At 36.1% G+C, this 21,284-nt stretch overlaps 1 protein-coding gene across 1 annotated transcript in view; it reads left to right on the plus strand.

Moving 5' to 3' along the window:
- TNKS (tankyrase) overlaps positions 1-21,284 on the plus strand; it is a 204,332-nt gene that overhangs the window by 61,371 nt on the left and 121,677 nt on the right. The window contains exon 3 of the mRNA XM_045779268.2: positions 6,001-6,096. Within this exon, the coding sequence (XP_045635224.2) occupies positions 6,001-6,096 (96 nt within the window). The remainder of the gene's footprint in view (positions 1-6,000; positions 6,097-21,284) is intronic.

The following is a 21,284-nucleotide window of genomic DNA, read 5'->3' on the forward strand; positions in this document are numbered from 1 at the left end:
CAAGGCTTCAGATAGTTTGGTCACCTAGTTTTTCCAACCAGATATATGGTTCTGTAATTAGGGTGAGTTCACATCACTTTATCGTCGTCCTGAGAATATAGCCCTTTTTGTGTGGACAGTCTTTGTTAGGATCTTGACTTGGGGGGCCCAGCAATGATTGCTCTTCCCTTTGCCCTATGAGACATTGAAAGGACAGCTTATACTTTTCTGTACTAGTAATTGCTTTCAGAACAAAGGCAGTTTCCATACACGTTTATCCTCTGGATTCCCATTTGCTCCTTAGTTTTGGACTAATAATTCTTTATCTCATTAGCTCTTAGACGATTTTAAGAAGTTAAATTTTTGTTTCGAATCTAGTTCTGTTCATTATTTACAGCCTAAGGATTGTTCAGCCAATACTGAAAACAGGAAATTGTGTCATGTAAGTTCTAATCCAGTAAGCCATACTACTATATAAGATCATGCTATATATATATATTCATATTCATGTTACTTGAATTTTCATGTTTACTCTTAGTGATAAATCAACTCTTGATGATTTTTTAAAATAAAATACAGTTTACTTTTATGCCATAGTAAGTAAAGTGTATGCTGAAGGAAAAGATACATGGCTTTCAAATAATACGTACAGCATATAAATATGTACAGCATTATAGTGGTATAATACTAGTATTATGCAATTATAATATTGTACATGTTTCTATGGGAGAGGCAGTCTGAATATGTATCAACCACAGAATATGTCATGTATATCACTTAGAAAAAATGTCTTTTACAAGCATGTGTGTTGGTGAGGGTCCTATACATTGAAGATTATAACTAGTTAAAATTTCGTCCCTTGATATTTTGCTCTAAAATTAGGTTTTATTTGCTAAAAAATCTAATGCATTTAGTCTTTTGTGTGATTCGATTTTGGAAGCTCAGTCAAATGAATATCTCTGTACTCCTAAAGAGCAAGAGGACTACGAAACACATTTTAACATAAACGTAACTTCTTTAAAAATTGCGTGTTCAGAGGCGCCTGGGTGGCTCAGTCATTAAGCATCTGCCTTCGGCTCTGGTCATGATCCCAGCGTTCTGGGATCAAGCCCCGCATAGGGCTCCCTGCTCAGTGGGAAGCCTGCTTCTTCTTCTCTCACTCCCCCTGCTTGTGTTCCCTCTCTTGCTGCCTCTCTCTCTCTGTCAAATAAATAAATAAAATCTTTTTTAAAAAAAATTGAGTGTGCGTTGTGAGGAACACCGTTTTAGACTGTTAATGTAACTCTAAAATTCACATAACAAAGCATTTACAATATTTTAATAGAAGGTTTCTACCTTTTATAAGTGAGAATTATACTAAACGCTTTTTGATAATTTACCTAAAAGTTTCGCTACATTTTTAGCTTGGAAAATTCATATTTTTCCTATTTATTTTATCTTTTTAAATAAATTAATAATACCTATAATTAAATATAATTTATCAAAAAATAAATATAATTTATCATAGTAGCACTTTTAATTTTTCTAGGGATTTGATAGGCTTTGCATACATGTAGAAATATTTTCTTTTTATTTGGAAGAATTAAAATGATATGAACACTTAAATTTAATAGTTTTGAGGAATGAAACAACTTTAGTCTCTACTGTGTTTGCTGGTCACAGGGTAAAGACATGAATCTGGCTCATTGTAGCTGAATGCTTGCACTAGAAAGGAAAATCACATGTCCTTCTTGCCATAAGCTCTTTTGAGAATGACATTTTGAATATTGTAATCCTACCTTAGTTTTAACTATCTGTTGTTATGCCAGCTGCTATATTTTCTCCCTCCTCCTAAACTCCTAAACTGAATTTATCTCCTAAAGGAGATAAATGGATTTGAGATAAATCAGTTGAACAATTGGATACAGTTAAGTCATTTGGGATTCCAGATTTGATGATGTCCTAATTGGGTAAAGATAGTATAAGGAGATTTTGAATGACCACAGTAGTCTTGAATTTATGTACTGAATGTTACTCAGATTTTAGTTTCCTTGTTTTTCTTTCAAACTTCACTCTGTATATTGTTTGTATATTTTGGGAACTTTGCTTCAGACATTAGTGCTACTTTTAAAGTAGAATCTGTTTCATATTACTGTCTTGTCAGTGTATATTGATGTTACAAGATGGATTTCTAATTGCATTATATATCAGAAGTCACATTTTATTACTATTTGGTAGCTCAGAACTTTGAAAGCAAAATTTGAAGCAGCCAGAATTGAGAGTTGTACATGTCACCAGTTCAAGTGTAGACTGACATTCTTGAAAGCCATTGTTGTTACCTTTGCCTGATGTATGTGCTGTTCTTCTGGTGTTAGGAAATAGGGAAACAGATTCCCATGGAGAATAGTGTGAAACAGCAATTCGATTAGAGGAATTGCTTGGGAGAAGCTTGGGACATTTTAGTATGTCCCCCACAACTTCCATTGATTATGGGCTCAACTTCGAGTTTTACTGTTAAAGTGTTAGGGTACATAGGGGCGCCTGGGTGGCACAGCGGTTAAAGCGTCTGCCTTCGGCTCAGGGCATGATCCCGGCGTTACGGGATCGAGTCACACATCGGGCTCTTCCGCTATGAGCCTGCTTCTTTCTCTCCCGCTCCCCCTACTTGTGTTCCCTCTCTCGCTGGCTGTCTCTATCTCTGTCGAATGGATGGGTAAAATCTTTAAAAAAAAAAAAAAAGTTAGGGTACATAAAAAATAATTCTTTAAACTTTGATTACAGGGTGGGGAAGGAAAATGTTCTACTTGAAGTAACTTTTTTTTTTCTTTAATTAAGATTTCAGATCATTATGCTTTAAGTCTTTGGCTGTCAACTACCTTAGATATCTAGAAATCATCTGCCTAGTCCAGCTCCTTCACTTTGTAGATGTGGAAGTCTGGCCCAGAGAATTTTACATGTGCCCTGATTCATTGCTTCCTAAACTGTATGTGGTAGAGGACCAGTTTTCTTCCTCTCCAGTACATGGCAGGCCAATAATTTTGTAAAGTATAGTAAAAATGAAGTGCTAGAAAAAGTAATTTTAAAATAACATACACAATTCTAAATGTTTCCTCTTAATTTCTGTGCTTATTTCAATGTAGGTGGATTGCAAAGAGTTCTGGAACTAGAATAGTCCATAGTATATCACTGCCCAAGGTTGGAGTTGGCAAACTATGACCTATGGGCCAAATACAGTTCACCCCTTGCTTTTTGTATGATTTGTAAGCTAAGAATTGTTTTTACATTTGTAAATGATTTTTTAAAAATCACAATACTAGTATTTTGTGACACATGAAAATTGTATAAAATTCATACTTCACTGTCCATAAATAAAATTTTATTGGAACACAGCCACACATGTTCTTTTAAATATTGTCTGTGGCTACTTTTCCTCTGTAAGGATGAGGTTGAGGCCTGGATGAGTAGTTTGGACAGAGACCATATGTTCTAGAGTCTTACATATTTACTATCTGTAAAGATCTAAAGAGTTGGCTCTAGGACAGAGCATTGAATTAGTAGTTAGTGGTAGAGTTGAGAGTGTAAACAAGGTCTACATTTACCAATGCGCTTTAAATATTATCATTAGCTGCTGTGTAATATCAGGCTTGGTGCTTAGCGCTTTTGCATGCCACTCTGTTCTAATGTAATCTTCCCAGCACTGCCCTTTTATACAAGTCCGAGAAGGTTAGCTTTCTTCTAGTTATAGATCCCTTTATTGCCCCCCCAAACTCTTAACTCTACTGAGTTTTGTTTTTTTAATTAGCTGCTATCCAATTAATTAAAAATGGTTGAATATTTTCTAATGTGGATTTTGTTACCGGCATCTGGTTTAGAAAATTCAACTTTTTCTCTGTTGCTGCATTACTCAGCACTGATGTTTCTGTGCATTCAGGTCTGATGGAAGAAATACATGGGACTCAAAATCTTTAGAAAACAGGTATTTCTAGTAAAAAGATTACCCTTTAAACGTCACCCAAAATAAAGCAAAACTGCAGCTGAACTGTAATGGCAGATTTCTCTTGTAAAGTAACAGAGATAATAGGTAAAATCCTAGCTACAACAAAAAAGATTGAGGTTTTAGATGACTTTTGGGGGAACAGTAAGGCTTTCAGTTTTTTGCCTCTACCTCAAAAGCTGCAAAATAAAAGCTCCCATCATATCATTGTCAGGTCTTGTTAAATTAACATACTGCTTTACTTGTTTAAAGCAGGTTCTGAAGTTCTCCTTGCATGCAGTAAAAATCTCTGCATTTCATGGTAGCTGTTACTTTGTTTTCCTGCCCTTTGCATGTGATCAGTCAGCAACTAAGTAAAGATAAAGCGATAGCTGTCAGCTTTACATTTGATACATGAGTTGGCTTCATGATAAAGACCCTTTACACACCAAACCTTCAGGTTGGGATTTCTTCTTGAAATGAAACAAAACAAAACAAAACAAAACAAAAAACTGTTGCCATGAGAGCTTATTCACGATGATGAACAAGTAACTACAGTTCGATATTGTGATACTTGCTATTTTATTCTACTTCCTCTTGAGTCAGTTTGCAAACATCTGGAAAATAATTATGATTGCTTACATTCAGGGGTGAAATAATACAGAAAGGCTTGGCAAAATCTCTCAGCCACGGCTAGTTTTTACTATCCCAAATCTGAAAGTAGCCAAGATTTAATGCAAGAGGTGCTGACGTACACTGTTCTAGCAGCCGTGTCTTAATTCTAGATAAGGCTGTTCCTTTGTACATTATAATAAAGCTATTGACTAGATGGCTTATGGATTAGACGAAGGGGAAGAGCTTTATAAACAGCAGGACTTATTACTTAGTAATATATGAGGATTGCCTTCCAAATATTCCAAAGGAATGTAGGTGCTTTAGCTTGTAACTGTCAATGAAGGAAAATTTGGGACTCATCAACAGTAGCGGCTCAGGTGTTTTTAGACATTATATAACATGTCTTTAACCACTTATTTGAATTTAAATTTCTGCTTTGTTTTCAATTTATGTTGTAGGATAGTGGTAAATGGTAACAGCTATTGTTCTCCTCAGGAGTACACAAAATTCTAACTATTTGAATTATTAGAATAACTTGGAATTGAACCTTGCATGTTTGGACGAGTTTTTAATGTATTTATTAGCTTAACCATTGGTTGGGCAGTGTTACAGCAGCACCCCCCCACACACACCTCCATACACTCACATACCAGATGTGGTTGAGAAATGTTTTGGATTAATAAATTACTACATCTGGATTTTAGTTAAGCAGTGCTTCTGTCTTGGGAGCCTCCATGTCTAAAAATTCTCTGTAGCCACTTTCTACCGACTATAGCGTGTGCAACATTCATTCCTTAGCATGTGTGTGTAGTGATTTTCTGGTCCTAAACATTTTTCATGGGAAGAATTATTGTGGAAGGCAGTTCTTTTTTGCAGCTTGCCTGCAGGGGACCAGAGTTGCATGCATTACCATGCCTGCTAAACTTCTTGGAAGCAAGCCAGTATGTTATGGTGAGTTTCATATGTAAGCAGTGAGCTGCTAAAAGGCTTGCACAGTATTACAACTCTTCTGAGGAGAGGAAGCGTGAGGAAATTCAGCAGTAAAGCAGCAGCAACAAGCAGCCACAGCGGTAGTAAAGATAGGGAGGTTCACGGCTAGCGTATTTCACGGTGTGAGGCCGTGAGCACACAGCTTCCCATCCTGCTGCCCGAAGGAGGCAAACCCAAACTGTCTATTGCAAGATTTTTCTAGTTTCGTGTTTATGATGTTAAGTCATGTGATAATACTGTACCACAAGTTGCCAACTTTGCTTTACTCTAGAGAGGATCCTTTGCTGCAGTGCTTTTTTCCCACCTTTCTGTTGCTTGCTTGCTCCTTTTTTTTTTTTTTCTTTCTTGAAAGAGAAAAAATTGTGCAATGTATGTTTATGCCTACACCATGCCGAGGCGACACTTACCAGGAAATAATCTTTGTATCCCTGAGGTGAGATATTGTTTCTGCTTTCCCTGCACAGTGCTGCTGCAGCACGGAGCTGATCCAAACATTCGGAACACGGATGGGAAATCCGCCCTGGACCTGGCCGACTCTTCAGCAAAAGCTGTCCTCACAGGTAAGCAAACAGCCAGCTACCAGATTATTTTCTCTATGGAACTACTAGTTTGATTTTATAAAATTATTATGCGCTGCATTTTATTTTCCTGCTGGTGAAGCTCAACAAATATGTATGCCATTATCTCTACTTTATTATTGATTTGCCTTATTAACTGTCTCATTAATTTCTATGCTATCATAAGCATAAGCAGTAAGACCGTTTACTCTTAGAATTTCTGAGAATTACAGCATTAGATGATAACATACATTATTCACTCATCTTTTAGTCCTTTTTTATGGTTTAGATCATAATATTCCTGTATCTCATCTTTTCAGTTGATTTCTTTTGAAGACCTTCACCATTGAGCAAACAAGGGCATTTGTATTACTTTATAAAAGTAGTTTTGATTGGAAAGACAACCTGCTGCCTTATTACTCAGGGCAATAGTTAAATAAAATATGATGCTGGTCCTCCCTTGCCCTTCTGTTTGTATTTTTACCCTGTCTTCTCACTTTGCCCGTGGGAGCTAAGTACTTTGTAGATGAAGCAACGTGTTACCTTTTCATTTCAGATCATGAAAATTTGGGGCTTAAGTATTGGTTTTTATTAAGGCAAATGTCAAGAGCCAGCAAAGAGGAAGTGCTAGAATAGAAAGGCTGTCTCATAACAATATAGAAAATACTGCTATAAGTGCTATGATACCGAGCAACTATTTTCATTGATCTTCATTCTCAGAATGCTGCATTGGATCTATTTTTGTTTTTATTCTTAGCATCTGAGTTCTGCTGCCTTTGCCTTCTTTTACTTAACTGACCTTTGTAATTTGGAGCCTCTTTGTCACTGCAGTGCTAACAGTATTGCTTTAGGTTGTGTGAAAGTAAATGACTTTTACCGTCCTTTGAAATTCGCCCGTGTTTGAAGAAAATAAATCTTACGTTCACTTTTAAGTTTAGAGTACATGCTGTGCATTTTTATCAAAGATTCTGAGGTGAATGGAAAGTGTTTATATATAGAAAGCTTTGAAAATATCTGGAATTTTGCTTAATTACTCTACATAGAAAGACAACGTCCCACCATGTTAAAATTAAGATAATCTCTGCTAAAGTAAAGTGACTTTTCTCAATTAATTAAGTGATTTGGTTAAGTGAATTGGTTAAGTGATTTGCTTGCTGAATCAAGATAACACCCACTAGAGGAACAAAGCTATTTTGAGCCAGTGTAGATAAGAGGACATTTAAATATAATTATACACTTTTAAATAATGAAATTAAAATATGTAGCTTCAGGCCTCCTTAGGTTCTGCAGCCTTTCCCTCTCCTTTTTTGACCAAGCAGTGGGCAATAGTAGCAGCCTTGGAGTGGTCTCTGACCAAAGGAGAAAGAGCGTTCGTTCGTAGTAACAGAGGTGCATTAGAAATGCTGACCAAGACCGTCTCTATATCTGAGTGTCCTCCCTCTGACCTTTCCTTCTCTTCATCCCTCAGAACCTTTCCCTGTCCGGTTGTTAGATTCATTTCATGCGACACTGTTTTTAGATCCACCTTCAGTTTTTCCAAAGACAAAGTTTAAATATGAATTATTAACAGCAAGAAGCCATCTCCTAATTTGAAACGATTTCTGGGGGGATTATATCAGTTGCTGTTAGTTTGCAAAAGAGCTTTGGCGTAATAACTCATGGAGACTAGATTCCTGGAAGACAGATACCATATCTGTTAAACTTGATTGGAAAAGCATCTTACGCTGTACATAGCTTAGATGGAAGATCTTAACTCTTCTTGGTCATAATACTGAATTCATTAATCGTGCTTTTCGTGAGTATTTACTTTTTTGGAAATGACATACAACTTTTCAGATATGATTTAAAAGAAAAACATTCTAGTAATAGTAGTTAATTTTGTGGAAAATATAAGCTAGTGATATTTACACATTCATGTTATATAATATAGTGAATTAACGCTTAAGGGAAAAACATTCGAAAATGTTTCTCTGCCATGCAGGTTCTCTTCTGTGCAGTTCTTTCGAATGGAATTATGGAGGAAATATTTCCAAAGCTAAATTAAAACAATAAAGCATTGATAAAAAGAGTCTTTTGAAAGGAATGCCTTAATTTAGAGTTATTAGAGATAATTTTGGGTGAAATGTCATTCTTTATTTTTATGCCGGATGCAGTTGTAGTACTAGTACTTACCTTGAGAGTAAACTTTCTATTCTTAATATTTTTCCTCTTTAGGAATTTAGTTGCTGAAGATAACTCTGTAATATCTTTTATGTTATTACTTTTGTGCATTAGCCAAAACTGTATATAGGTGTATATGTATATTCCTTAAAGGAAATTAACAAAGTGAAAATCTCTTTTACAGAGAATTGTGAAATATGTAAATGACTAATAACCCCTTCTGCATAAAGAATGCATGGATTTTTATAAAGCTATATAAAACAACCACATACCTTTAGTTTTATGTTAAGGACCCCCTGCAAGAGCCATTTGCTTTGGATAGTGCACTTAGGTATTAAAGAGAATAATTAATTGGAGAGAGTCATCAAACTCTTAGTTGAATTATTGTGCTAAGCGAATGACATGCTTAGAAGAAATCTTGAGGGCTTTTTGGTTTTTGCTAGCTACTCTGAAGTTCTAGGCAGTCAACTAAAGGACTTGGAGGTGGTTTTTTGTTTGTTTTTGTTTTTGTTTTTAGGAAATAAGCATATGAAAAGTCTAAAATAGCCTATGTAAATTTTATTTAAGAGCAGTGTGGGTGTGTTATGAATCTGGATTTTTAAAAATTTATTTTGGCCTTTCTCCCCCTAATTATAAGAAATACATTCATTGTGAAAATTAAGGAAAATAGAAAAAGTACAAAAAAGGAAAAAATCATTCTTAATTCTACTACCTAGAAAGAAAGAACATTTAGGTATATTTTACTTATAACCATTTTTTTTTCTGAGCACACATACCCCACACTCTTCTTTCTGTTTATTCAAACCAATCTTATATATTGCATACTGCTTAATAGTAATTTTTAAAAAAATATTTAGGTCCATGGATATTCTCAGAAAGCATTAAGTATTCTTCTGCAACATGAATTTATAATGACTTTCTAATACCCTTCTGTGGATCTATTTTAGTTTTTTGAGCTAATCCTCTAGGGTTTACCTTTTAGGTAGGTTGTTTTCATTCTTACGCTTCCTTGTGAATTTCGAGTCATTTTATCAGTTCCATTGGAACTGTGCTTCTTTATCATATTCAGTCTTAGCATCCATAGATATGCTATATCTCTTCATTCCTGATTGAAGTATTGGAGGATTTGGAGAATAAAGAGCTTCCTTTTTAGAGGGCTGCATTGCATGTTGTATTATATGGGGAGAGCCTCCTTTAAATTAAAGTTGGTTGATACAGAAAATGTTCATTGAAGAGGGTAGGGATGTCGGAGTGTTTGTTAATCCTGTAAAGAAGATTCTGCAGGGCACAGTGGGAAGTTGAGTCAGGAGAAGGGGTAACAACAGATTGAAGCTGAGAGTTTGGGAGAGGATACATGACCAAAGGAGTGTTTATCATCGGCAGAACCAGAGATGACAGGGATGTAAAGTGGGTGAGTTTAGATGGTCACAAGGTTGCTGAGATAATTGGTCCCAGCAATTTCCTAGCAGGTTTAGGGGTAGGGAAATAGGGAAGAAGGATGTATTTGCACCAAGGTGTCCCAAGAATAAGCTTTAACCTGGATTCATTGCACTTCTGAGGAAATCCTAACCTGTGATTGATGGACTGGCTCCCAGTCTTTCCAGAAGGACTCAGCTGTGACTCAGGCTAAAGGCAACGTGGAGGGGCCTGGCACGTGCCTGTTGAGTGTGGCATGTTAAATCAACAAAATATATCTGGAATCCTACTTCTTTTTTTTTTTTCCTACTTTTTTTTTTTTCCCCTACTCCACTGCTTCCTAATGCTTTTCAGATGAACCAGAATCTTCAGCATGATCAGTGAGGACTTCAGTGAACTAGACCCTGCCCAGATAGGTTTGACTGCAAGGTTTTGCTCAAGCCAAAATTTACGATTCCTTTCTTTTTTTTTTCACACTGTGCATTCACCCTGTCAGTAATTCAGATCTACTGTCTTTTCGAATCTCCAGTCCAGCCGTGTGTTACCAGCTTCACTGCTTTAGCCTTTGTATGTGCCTTCATCGTCTTTCTTTCATGACATCAGTAACCTCATAGCAAGTCTCTCTGTCTCCACTTACTCTTCACTCACTTTTCACTGTAGCTGGAGTGGTCTTCCTAAAGCCTAGATCAGCCCTATGATTAGAAAATTCTTTACTATATTGTCAATTACCCTTAAGTAAAGTCCAGACTCTTTAGCCATAACATTACCTTATAGCATATCTGGCCCCTGCCTTGCCTGTCTCTGATCTCGTCTTCCATTATGTTCTCCCATGATCTTTGCTTCAGCTACAGCTGGCTCCTTGCCCTTCCTCCACCAGATGAAGCCCTTGTCCGTGTCTGGACTAACACATGCTGTTCACTGTCCTGGAACACTGCGCCAGAACTTCACGTAGTTCAAGTCCAATCTCAGCTCAAATGTTTACTCCTCAGAGAAGTCTTTTTGTCCTCAATCCCATTAGCTTTCTTTATTTTCTTTGTGGATGTACTGATATCTGAAATTGCATTATTTTTCTGTTCTTGTTTGTTTGCCCCAATAGAATGAAAGCTTTACAAGGATTTGGACTGTTGTGTGTCTTGCTCACTTCATTGTGCCCCTTGCTCACTTCATTGTGCCCAGGACTTGTACAAATACATGGAATGATTAAAACAAATACTTCAAGGATCTGATTACTGGTGACTGAGGGCAACATATTTTCCGGGTTCTTCAGATACTCATTAACCATTAATTATTTGATATCTCATGCCATATTGTAATAGTCTTATTAAATATTCTACTTCCTAAAAATTGTTTTGGATTGTTATAGTCATGTACATCTCTTAAAACTGTGCATTTAAAAGAATAAATTGGTATGATAGATGAGATGTGTACTGAGCCTTTTCTCAGTAGATTTCTTGGATAGCTCCCTTGATTGAGAACATTCCACTTCTGGAAAGATCAGACTGCCTGCAGCTGTCACTTCAGACTTCTAGATGTCAAACCAGGGCCTAATTTTTACTGTTTTTTTTTTTTTTTTTTTTTTTTTTTTTGGCATTGCTCCGTTACTATGCTGCTTTGCATACTAGCTAATACTATAATGTGACATGTGCATATCAGGTGTAGTACTTTGTTACTATCAGCCTACGTGATTGAAGACTGATTTCTCCTACCCTTAATTTGAACTTTAGGAATTACTTTTATCAGTTATTAAGAAGTCTAATAGTATAATATGCTTCCTAGAAAATAAACCATAAGAGGAAATGCCCTACTTTTAAAGAAAAGCTGTATGTTTATCCACCTCATTTTTATTAGGGAGAATTATTGTTACGTTAAGATGAATGCCTGGTTTAAAAAAAAAAAAATTCCCTTTGGTGTAAGTAAGAAAGTTAAAATGTGTTATTGCTGAAATAAATCATTGTGAACACTCTTTAAAGTTATGTTGAAAATGTTAATCCCTTAACCACATAATTCTTAAGAAAATTTTATTAATGCTTTGATCGGTCTATAATTTTGGATATGAGTAGGAAAGTGTAAGATTTTGTTACTAAAAGTAATTGAAACACCTTTTTTGAAACCTTAAAAACATGAAAAAAATTTAGAAGAGGAATATAAAACTAGTACCTTTTTAAAAAGACCTTAATTGACATAGGTCATATTGATTTAAATTTTAAAGTGTTACACCTTCAGTAAACAAGTCAAAGCCTTACTGAATCTAGTTATAATAATAAAAATAATGATAATGATAATAATAATAATAACGACTGACAACTCCTGAGTGCTTCTGTGAGCCAAGCACTGTTCTAAAGGCATTGAATCCTCACAACACTAGGAGACAGATAGGATTGTACCCATTTTTACAGATAACAGAGGGGTTGGGTTACTTTTATGAGTTCACACAGTCATTAAGGGAAATTACTAGGGATTTGAACTCAAGCCGTTTGGCTCCAGAATCAGTGCTCTTATGTAGAATCGGTTTTTTACGTATTTATTCATTTAGAAGGATGTGGTATATATTTGAAAAACTGGACTAACCCATAAATTCAGGGCTTCAATCCAGTCTGTTAACATGTTTCTCTGTTTTCTTAGCTTAAAAGATTATTCTTTTCAAAAAAGAAAATTTACCTGATTAATATTATCTGCAAGATTCATTGTCATATTATTATAAAATGAATTAGTTGGGTAATAAAAATGATTTATCTAATTTATAAAAGCTATTTTTAAGTCTTTCCTCTCTTGAATAACATTCATTTGACACATTTAAGAAAACCAGTATTTTGAATCTGTAAGGAAAGATGTAATTTCAAAATGTTTGAACTCTTCATAGATAAGGGGCACCTCAAATAATGTAAGTAAGCCTTATGTGAGTACAGGCAGTTATGTATACGTAGGGAGCAAAGGGGGATGGAAAATTTCTGTTTAGATAACCCAGCACTCTAGTATTTCAGACTCTTCCCATCTACCTTTTTGTATAATTAAAGCCAGCAGGCTTACATCATTAAAACCAGCATGATCTTTCAACTCATCAAAAATGACATATTTGTGAAGTGTAATAACTTGTTAGTGTATACCCAGAGAGCAGCTGTCATTTTCCCCAGTGAACTGTAGCAGTCATACAGCACCTTCATTGCATTTTGGATTACAGTTTCAACTATAACCAAATCATGGCTATTTTAAATGGTTCTTTTAAAATTTCTTATAATAAAGTAATTGCTGTTAACATTTACTTCCTTAAAATAACACATGTGACATTAGAATTCATTAATGTTCTGGTATTGTAAAGGTTAATAGCCCTATTATTTGAAATTCTTACTAAACTTTTATTTTGACATAATTGTAGATTTCCATGCAGTTCTAAGAAGTAATACAGAGGTCCCCTGTACCTTCTGTAGTATTTTCCCCTAGTGGTAACATCTTACAAAACTGTAGTATGGTGGGGTGCCTGGGTGGCTCAGTCGGTTAAGCATCTGCCTTCGGCTCAGGTCATGATCTCAGGGTCTGAGATCTAGTCCTGCATCAGGCTCTGTGCTCAGCGGTAAATCTGCTTCTCCCTCTGCCCCTCACCCCACTCTGGCTGGTTTGCTCTCTCTTAAAAAAAAAAAAAATAGTAGTATGGTATCATAATCAGGATAGTGATATTGATATAGTTAAGATAGAGAACATTTCCATCCCAGAAGATATTGTTCTGTAGTTTCCCTATTTGTAATATGTTTATCTGTTCTGGTATTGGGGTAATGCTGGTTTCATAGAGTGAGTTAGGAAGTATTCTTTAGGAAATGTTGGGTGCTTTTAGTTTCTGGGAGAGATTTCTTTTGGTAGAATTCACCAGTGAACCCATTTGGGCCTGGTTCTTTCTTATTTTGGAAGGTTATTGATTCAGTTGCTTTTATAGATACAGAGCTTACTAGGTTATGTATTTCTCCTTGTATGAATTTTGGTAGTTTATGTCTTTCAGGGAATTGCTCAATTTCATCTAAATTGTCATATTCCTATGTGTAGAGTTTGTTTGTAGTTTTCTTTTATCGGGCTTTTGGTGTTTGCGGGATCTATAATGGTATCTCCTGTTTCATTTTTGATAATTGGTCATTTGTCTTTCCTATGTTATCAGTGTTGCCTAGGAATTTGTCAATTTTATTGATATTTTCAAAGAGCCAGTTCTTTATTTTATTGATTTGTTATTTTCTTTTGTGTTTTCAATTTTATTGATTTCTGTTCTTTATTATTTCTTCCTGCTTCATTTGGACTTAGTTTGCTCTCTTTCTAGGTTATTAATGTGGTAGCTTAGAAAATTGATTTGAGATTTTTTTCTCTTTTCTAATGTATGCATTTCGTGCTATAAACTTCCCTTTAAGTACTGCTTTAACTGTATACCACAAATTTTGTTATGTTCTATTTTCATTTTCATTCAGTTCAGTGTATTCTTTTTTCATTCTCATGTGACTTCACCTTTAACCCATGGATTATTTAGAAGAAATATTTAGATGCTGAATGTTTGGAGATTTTTCTGTTACCTTTCTGATATTACTTTCTAGTTTGATTACATTGCAGTTGGGCAACATTCCTTATGTTTTCATTTCTTTTCATTTTAAAGTTTTTGTTTTATGTCCCAGGATGTGGTCTTTTTTGGTATGTTCATGGGCACATGATAAGAATATGTTTTGGCTGTTATTGGATGGAGTAATCTCTAAACGAATGTTAGATCCTGTTAGTTGATGGTGTTGTTGACTTTTAATGTATCCTTGCTGATTTTCTTCACATAAACTCAGCTGATATCACAGGGTGAGAGGTGAGAGAGGGTGGCCTCACTCCACTGAATTGTAGTGAAAGTCTGTGGCATTCTGTGATCTCCACTAACACTGTGGTGAGGAGAGGCTAATTATTACCTAGAGGGTATGAAAGTCCTGGCTCCCAATGAGCTTGTAAATCTAGGCTCATCACTAGGCCTTTGCTTCCTGGGTGTGGGTGGAACCACAGTTATTTTGTTTTCTGTTTGTTTTGTTTTAAGTTTTGTTTTTGTTTCTGTTTTTTGTAGTATTTGGCTGGAATAGGCTGGTTATTGTCTAAAGGTTTTCTGTCTTGTTAGGCTGTCTCTTTACTGCTCCTTTGTCAGAGAGCCTGCTTTCTTTTGTCTGCATCCATTCTCATTTCTAGATTGCCAGCTTCTCCAATTCTTAAGTCTGTGTGTATGGAGCAAAAGAACTTGAAAACTCACCACCCTATTGTTCCTTGGATATCGAGATCCTTGATCAGTCTGCCTTTTTCTGTCTACCTATGAGAGTCTTTGCATGTTTACTTTATTTATAAGATCCAGGTTTTTTAGGTATCCTTAGTAGGAAGAATAGGGGAAAGTATATCTCCATTTTCCTAGAAGTAGAAGTCTTGAAATCATTTTTAATTAGTCATTACTATATGGAGTGAGTCGCTACTCTGAGGATTTATGCATATAATGAAACTACATAAATAGTAGGAATTTTGGTGGCATGTCTGTTTTTCTAAAGCTTCCTGCTGATTAGAAACATAGATTTAAATAACTGTGAGTTAGGATAGGTAGTATTGGACCCTCAGTACTATTCACACAGTATTGCACAGAATACCATTGCTTGATAAGCACTTTTGCTTTTTTAACTGAATAAAAAGCAATATTATTATTTTAGTTTTACAATTGAAATAATTGTGACTAATAGCGAAAGTTACCAAGAGCCTGCTCCTTTTCAGTTGGTAACTGGTAGAAAAGCATATAGTCCCCTCTTTTGTGATCTTCTTTCTATGGTGATCCCTAATTTCATTTACTCTTTGGCTCAGCCCTAGAGTGGTTGCCGGGGTGGTGGGTGGGGGGAGGGTAGCCAGTATTTTCCTAGTTTGCCTCATTCAGAGGAATTAAATTTTGAAACTTTAAAAAGTCACAAACATATGGCATGAGGTTTTTATTATTAAAAAAAAAAACAAGGTGTCATTTAGTAGTGGAATAAAGGGAGTAATTGGTAATTTTTTAGCATCACCAAGGCTTCATAATTAAAGTAACCAGCTTAGTGTTGGAGAATTTACTGGTGGAATTTTTACAGAATACCATCCTTTCCACAGTGTCAGTGTCCCTGTCTTACATTACTCATTCATAAGGCTGGGGAAACTGGAGCACAATATGATGCAAAAGATATAAGTTGACTTAAAACAAAAACCTTCTTTGAACAGATACCTGCTTGTATGCTTGGCATTTTTCAAACGGAATTGTCCTTACACCTACCTGCATTTCACACTTTCCAACATGCTGTCTAAGCAGTCGTCAGTGAAGAACATGTGCTAGCTGGTAGGCAGAGGCTAACTAGATGTGTAGACCCATTTGCTTAGGGAGCAGTTGAGGGAAGCTTTGGAACCTCAGGAGGGTTGTTGATGACCACGGAAGGCACAGTGTTCTCAACACTTTTTATGCTAGACAGAGGAAAAGACATCACTAGCAGCAGGTTTATGGCTATAGTATAGGACTGCAGCCTTGGCTCTACAGCACAGTTAGAAGAATTTTGGAATCAAGAACATCTGCATTATCCGGCTTAGATTTTATTGCCCACCGTTGTCTTTCCTCCCTCACGCACACTGTTCACTGTTTACTGGCTAGAGAGCAGTGTACTCACTGGCGGCATCATAGTATTTATTAAGCCCAACTCTCTGTGTATTTTATACCTCTACTCAAGAAATGAATGTGGCTGGAAAAAATATATATGGCTTTCTTTTTATATATAGAAAGAGAGAGAGAGAGGGAGATAGGGAGGGGAGAGGGAGGGGGAGGAGAGAGAGAGAGAGATGGAGAGGAGTTTGATGCCATCTTAGTATCATAAGCATAAACTTCAAATTGACTTTAATTCTTGTTTCAACCATTTCTTTCCTCGAATCTTTAGCACCCTTTCTACTGCTTTTTCTCAGCTAATTTATTTTCTCGTATTTCATTGAAAAAATAGATAGCATCAAACAGGAACTTATTGCTGTGGCTAATTCCATCAACCTAGCTACACCTGTATTCACATACTCTGCCTTCCTTCCGTTACAATGGGAGAAGTATCCTGGGGCATCTGGGTGGCTCAGCGGATTGACTGACTCAGTCTCAGCTCGGGTCTTCATCTCAGGATTGTGAGTTCAAGCCCCATGATGGGCTCCACGCCGGGTGTGGAGCCTAGTTTAAAAAAAAAAAAAAACTTCAGTGGGAGAAGCATTCTGAAGCATTCTGTTTCTATCTAATAAGGTCAGCCCTCTTCTACTTTTGCTCTGGATTTCATCCCATTTCACCTGCTCAGGGACCTTCTGCAGTTATGCTCTTCCTGTTGGCTTATAACCATTTGTGTATATGTGGATTTTGGTAGCGCCCATCTTTAAAAAACACAATAAAAACAAAAATAAAAATTTTTCTCTTGATGCCTACATTACTCTCTAGGAACCCATTTTTCTGCTTCCCTGTGGAGCATAAGAAGTTATCCACGGTTACTCTTTCCTTTCTTCTTATTCTGAAGTAAACTTAGCTGGTCTAAATTTTGCCCCTAACCATTGTAATAAAATATTTTCTTTTTTCTCCCAAGTTTACCAGTACATTCTGCCTTGTATACCCAGTGGTCACTTCCTTATATGACCTCTTAGCTGCATTCAGCACCATTTAGTATCACTGCCTATTTGAAATAGTCTTCTAATGGCTTTCAGGATACCATACCCTCCTGCTCCCCACTCCCCACCCCCAAGTTTCACTGATGGGTCCTTCTCGTGCTGATTTTTTCTCCTTTGCTCTACATCTAAATATTGGAAGGGCCCAGATTTAGTTTTAGGATTTTCATTTCCTATCTGACTTTCTGGGTGATCTCATCTAGTCTGTTCACTTTAAATAGTATCTATCTGGCTCCTCAAGCCCTGTATCCCACCAATTTATGACTCTAGTGCTGACCTCTCCTTTGAGCTCTAGAAATATATATCCTACTACCTATTTGACACTTCCAACTTCGTTGTCTAATAAACATCTCAAACTCAACATGGCCAACAGAATTCTTTATCTCCCTATCCAGTGCCATTGTCAAGCTCATCAAGCCCATCCTTTCAGACTCTTAAGAAATGGCATCAAAATCTACCAAGTTGCTCAGGACAGACTTGATTTTTCTCTTGACATCATACATTATATTCAATTCATCACCCAGTTCTGTTGGTTGTATCTCCAAAATCTATTCCAAATTTACTTCTCTCAGTCTTTCCTACTGCCATCAAAACTTGTAATGTAGACCAGGGCTAAGCAAAGTGTGGTCTCTAGGCTGGTTCTGGTGAGCTGTTTGTTTCTGGCTTGCAGTGAGATAAGGGAGTGGCACGAGAATATAAATCAGCTACATCAGTAAGTACACCTTTAGTTTAGCCAACTTTTTTTTTTTTTTTTAATAGTAAGGCTTCTTTGATGAAAACACATTGCACTGATTTACATTCTGATGCAAAAGCTCCTGATCTTTCTGGCTTATTGACAGGCTCATTATTGGCATAAGGCAGTGGACAATAGTAGGAAAATAGCCTAGTTTGATTAGTGGTGGTCTAGACCACTGTTGACGGCCTCCTGTCAGCCTTCCTTTAGCCAATGTCTATATAGTAGCCAAGAAACTTTTTAAAAATTTAATTGGTTTAGTTCATTCATTTCTTTACAAGTAATTCTACTTAGAATACAATTCAAACTTTTTATCTATTTCCTGCCTACTTCTCTGACTGCATTGCTTAGCAGTTTCCCTGTTGCTCCTTCCAGGCCAGCTACACTGTCTGCATTTCTCTTAACCATGAACTCTAAGCTGGTTTCTGTCTTTATCTTTCTCTACCTTTTTCTGTCTTCTCCTTGGTGTGCTCGTTCCTTCATTGGAATGCTCTTTTCCTCAGATCTTCTCGTAACTACTTTCTCTTCGTATTTAGGTCTCAACTCAAAAATCACTACCTAAAATAAGTTCTTCCTAACCCCTCAAATACACTAGTGTCCAGTCCAGCTGCTGGTCACCCTTTACATCACCGATCAGTCACTATCTGAAATGATTTCATTTATTTACTTTTTTGGTTATTTATCGCTTAACTTCCAATCCCTGGATTCCAGTCCTGGCTTCTTGAGAAGTGAGATTTTCTCTTTTTTGTTCATGGTGTGTGGTGTCAGCATTCTCTAAATATGTGTTAAATGAATGATCATTCAGTTCATTGGTGCTTCATAAACTAGAACTGTTTCATTATAACGCTATTACATGGCAGTATCAAAATAGCATTCCAGAACTATAGAGTGTGCAAGAAATGCGACATCAGTCAGGTAAGCTGCCATTGACAATAAGAAAATGCAGAAAGGGATCTTTGGTAAGTTTTCCAGTCTAGCGTGTGTTTGTTTGTTAAATCTGTGTTAATCTGTTGATCCCAGAATCTGCAAGTGCCTTTTCCAGCTGCTCTTAAATTAACAAATTCGCTCTTTAGTTAGATTGTTTTAAAAAGAATCCTTATCACATCAATGAAAAAAAAAAACAAAAATAAAAAGCACCTTTTGTGTAAAATTCACGCTATATAAAATTTTCCATTATAACCAGTGCAATATCTGACCCATACTAGGACCCAATAATAATAGCTTTTGTTATTGAAGGACAATTACAGATAATTAGTTGATTAATTTGTATAGTTTGTATACAAAATCATAATCCCAGATTAGGCAGGAAATTGAGAACCTTTTCTGACTGAGAACAATCCTACTCCAGTGTGATATGATTTTTGTGGGTGTATTTTCATGTATTTGCTTAGAGGTCATAAGATATACTGATGAAAAAGAAGCCGTGGGTAATTATTTTATAAAGTTAAGTTGTTATCTGGTGTCATGGAAGGAAATTTACTAAAAACCTAATTTGAAATTCTCATCATGTGACTAAACAACCTTGTCTTTTTTTTTCTTGGTAGACTTAATTAGATACCACAATCAAAAGGTAAACCTGCTTCAAAATTTCCCATTTATTCCAGTCTATGAAATTTTAGTTTTTATATTTGTAAGCCCTTCATTTTCGCTTTTTCTCTTTTTGGCTTTTCATCTTCTTCAGTTTATAAAAGACTTTTCCAAAATAGAGCTAAAACAGAATCTGACATGGTTAATTGATTTTTTTCCCCCAAGAAACAGGTGACAAGTTTTTAGGGAATTTTAACGTGAATCCACCTCTGGAATGCAGATGTAATTATCATAAAATGGAAGCTGAAATGGCAATGGTGCATGCTTCAGTGGTTGACTCAGTTATAAGTCTTCTTATAAAAGGGGGGGAGATGAACTCAGGGTTGTATGTTCAGAAGTAATCAAATTTTACATTAAAATCTTTGAAAAAAGCTTTGGGTAGATCATTAGTGGCAGTTTTAGGCGTTACTGTTATTTGTATCCGTGGAGAACTTAATGATATCCATAGTTGAAACTTGTAATTAGGCCTTCGAAAAGAGGAAAGATGATAGATTTCATATACTGAAATACAATGAAACTTTTACAACTTACACTGTTTCATACAAATGCAGCTGCTACTCTGCCTCAGAATAGCATTATGCACTGGATGAACAGTTGAGCTATTGCATGATTCATATGTGATTGCTAATGTCAAGCTTCCCTACTACTATTACCCCATCATTTTTAAAAATATTTCCAGCTTATAGAGAAATTAAAAGGATAGTAAAATGAATATTTTATATACTCTTCCCATAGATTTACCAATTGTTAACATTTTCCAGGTTTATTTTATATCTTTTTTTTCCTCTCTCCCTATATACGTATTTTTTCTTCTCTGAATTATTTTAGAGTTACTTGCAGATATTGTGGGGCTTTACACCTAAACACTTCAGCATGTATCTCCTAAGAAGCAGACTGAATACTATTATACTTGAGAAATTAAGCATTAATAGATTCTGTCTTCTAATATACAATTCATCTTCCTACTGTTTTATGAAAGCGTTTTTTGGCCTCTGACCTTTCTCATCAGTACCAGGTGATCCATTTCTTTAAGCAGCTTTCGAGCCCTTTGAACTCTTTCTTGGACACTTAGAGATTGGTATATCATTTTACTTCTACCTCATTGTCACCCTTTTGTATTGAAGGTGTTAGTATTCACTGAAACATTTGCCTTTTTTCTTTCATGTCTTTTACTTTTGGCTTAATGATGTTACTGCTGTCTGTATTCGTGTTATTCTTCCACAGGGATATTTGGATATAGGTAGTGATTGTGCAACATGACACATTACCACTTCCGTTAGGCTCTTAAGAAATTCATGATAAAACTGTTTTAAAAATCAAATTAAGGGGCGCCTGAGTGGCTCAGTCATTTAAGCGTCAGACTTTTGATTTCAGCTCAGGTCGTGATCTTGGGGTTGTGGGATCGAGCCCTGTGTAGGACGCCATGCTCAGCAGGGAGTTTGCTTGAGATTCTCTCCCTCTCCCTCTGCCCCTTCCCTGCTCCCATGCTTGTGCTCACTCTTGTTCTCAAATAAATAAATCTTTAAAAAAATAAAAATAAAATTAATTTTTTTAATCTCCCTTCAAAAAATAAATTAGTGATCTTCTCAAGGGAGTTTCATGCATTGGTGATCCAGATTGG

This window comes from Ursus americanus, chromosome 27 (genome assembly GCF_024610735.1).
Source record: "Ursus americanus isolate L20-20 chromosome 27, mUrsAme1.1.p, whole genome shotgun sequence".
Classification (NCBI taxonomy): Eukaryota; Metazoa; Chordata; class Mammalia; order Carnivora; family Ursidae; genus Ursus; species Ursus americanus.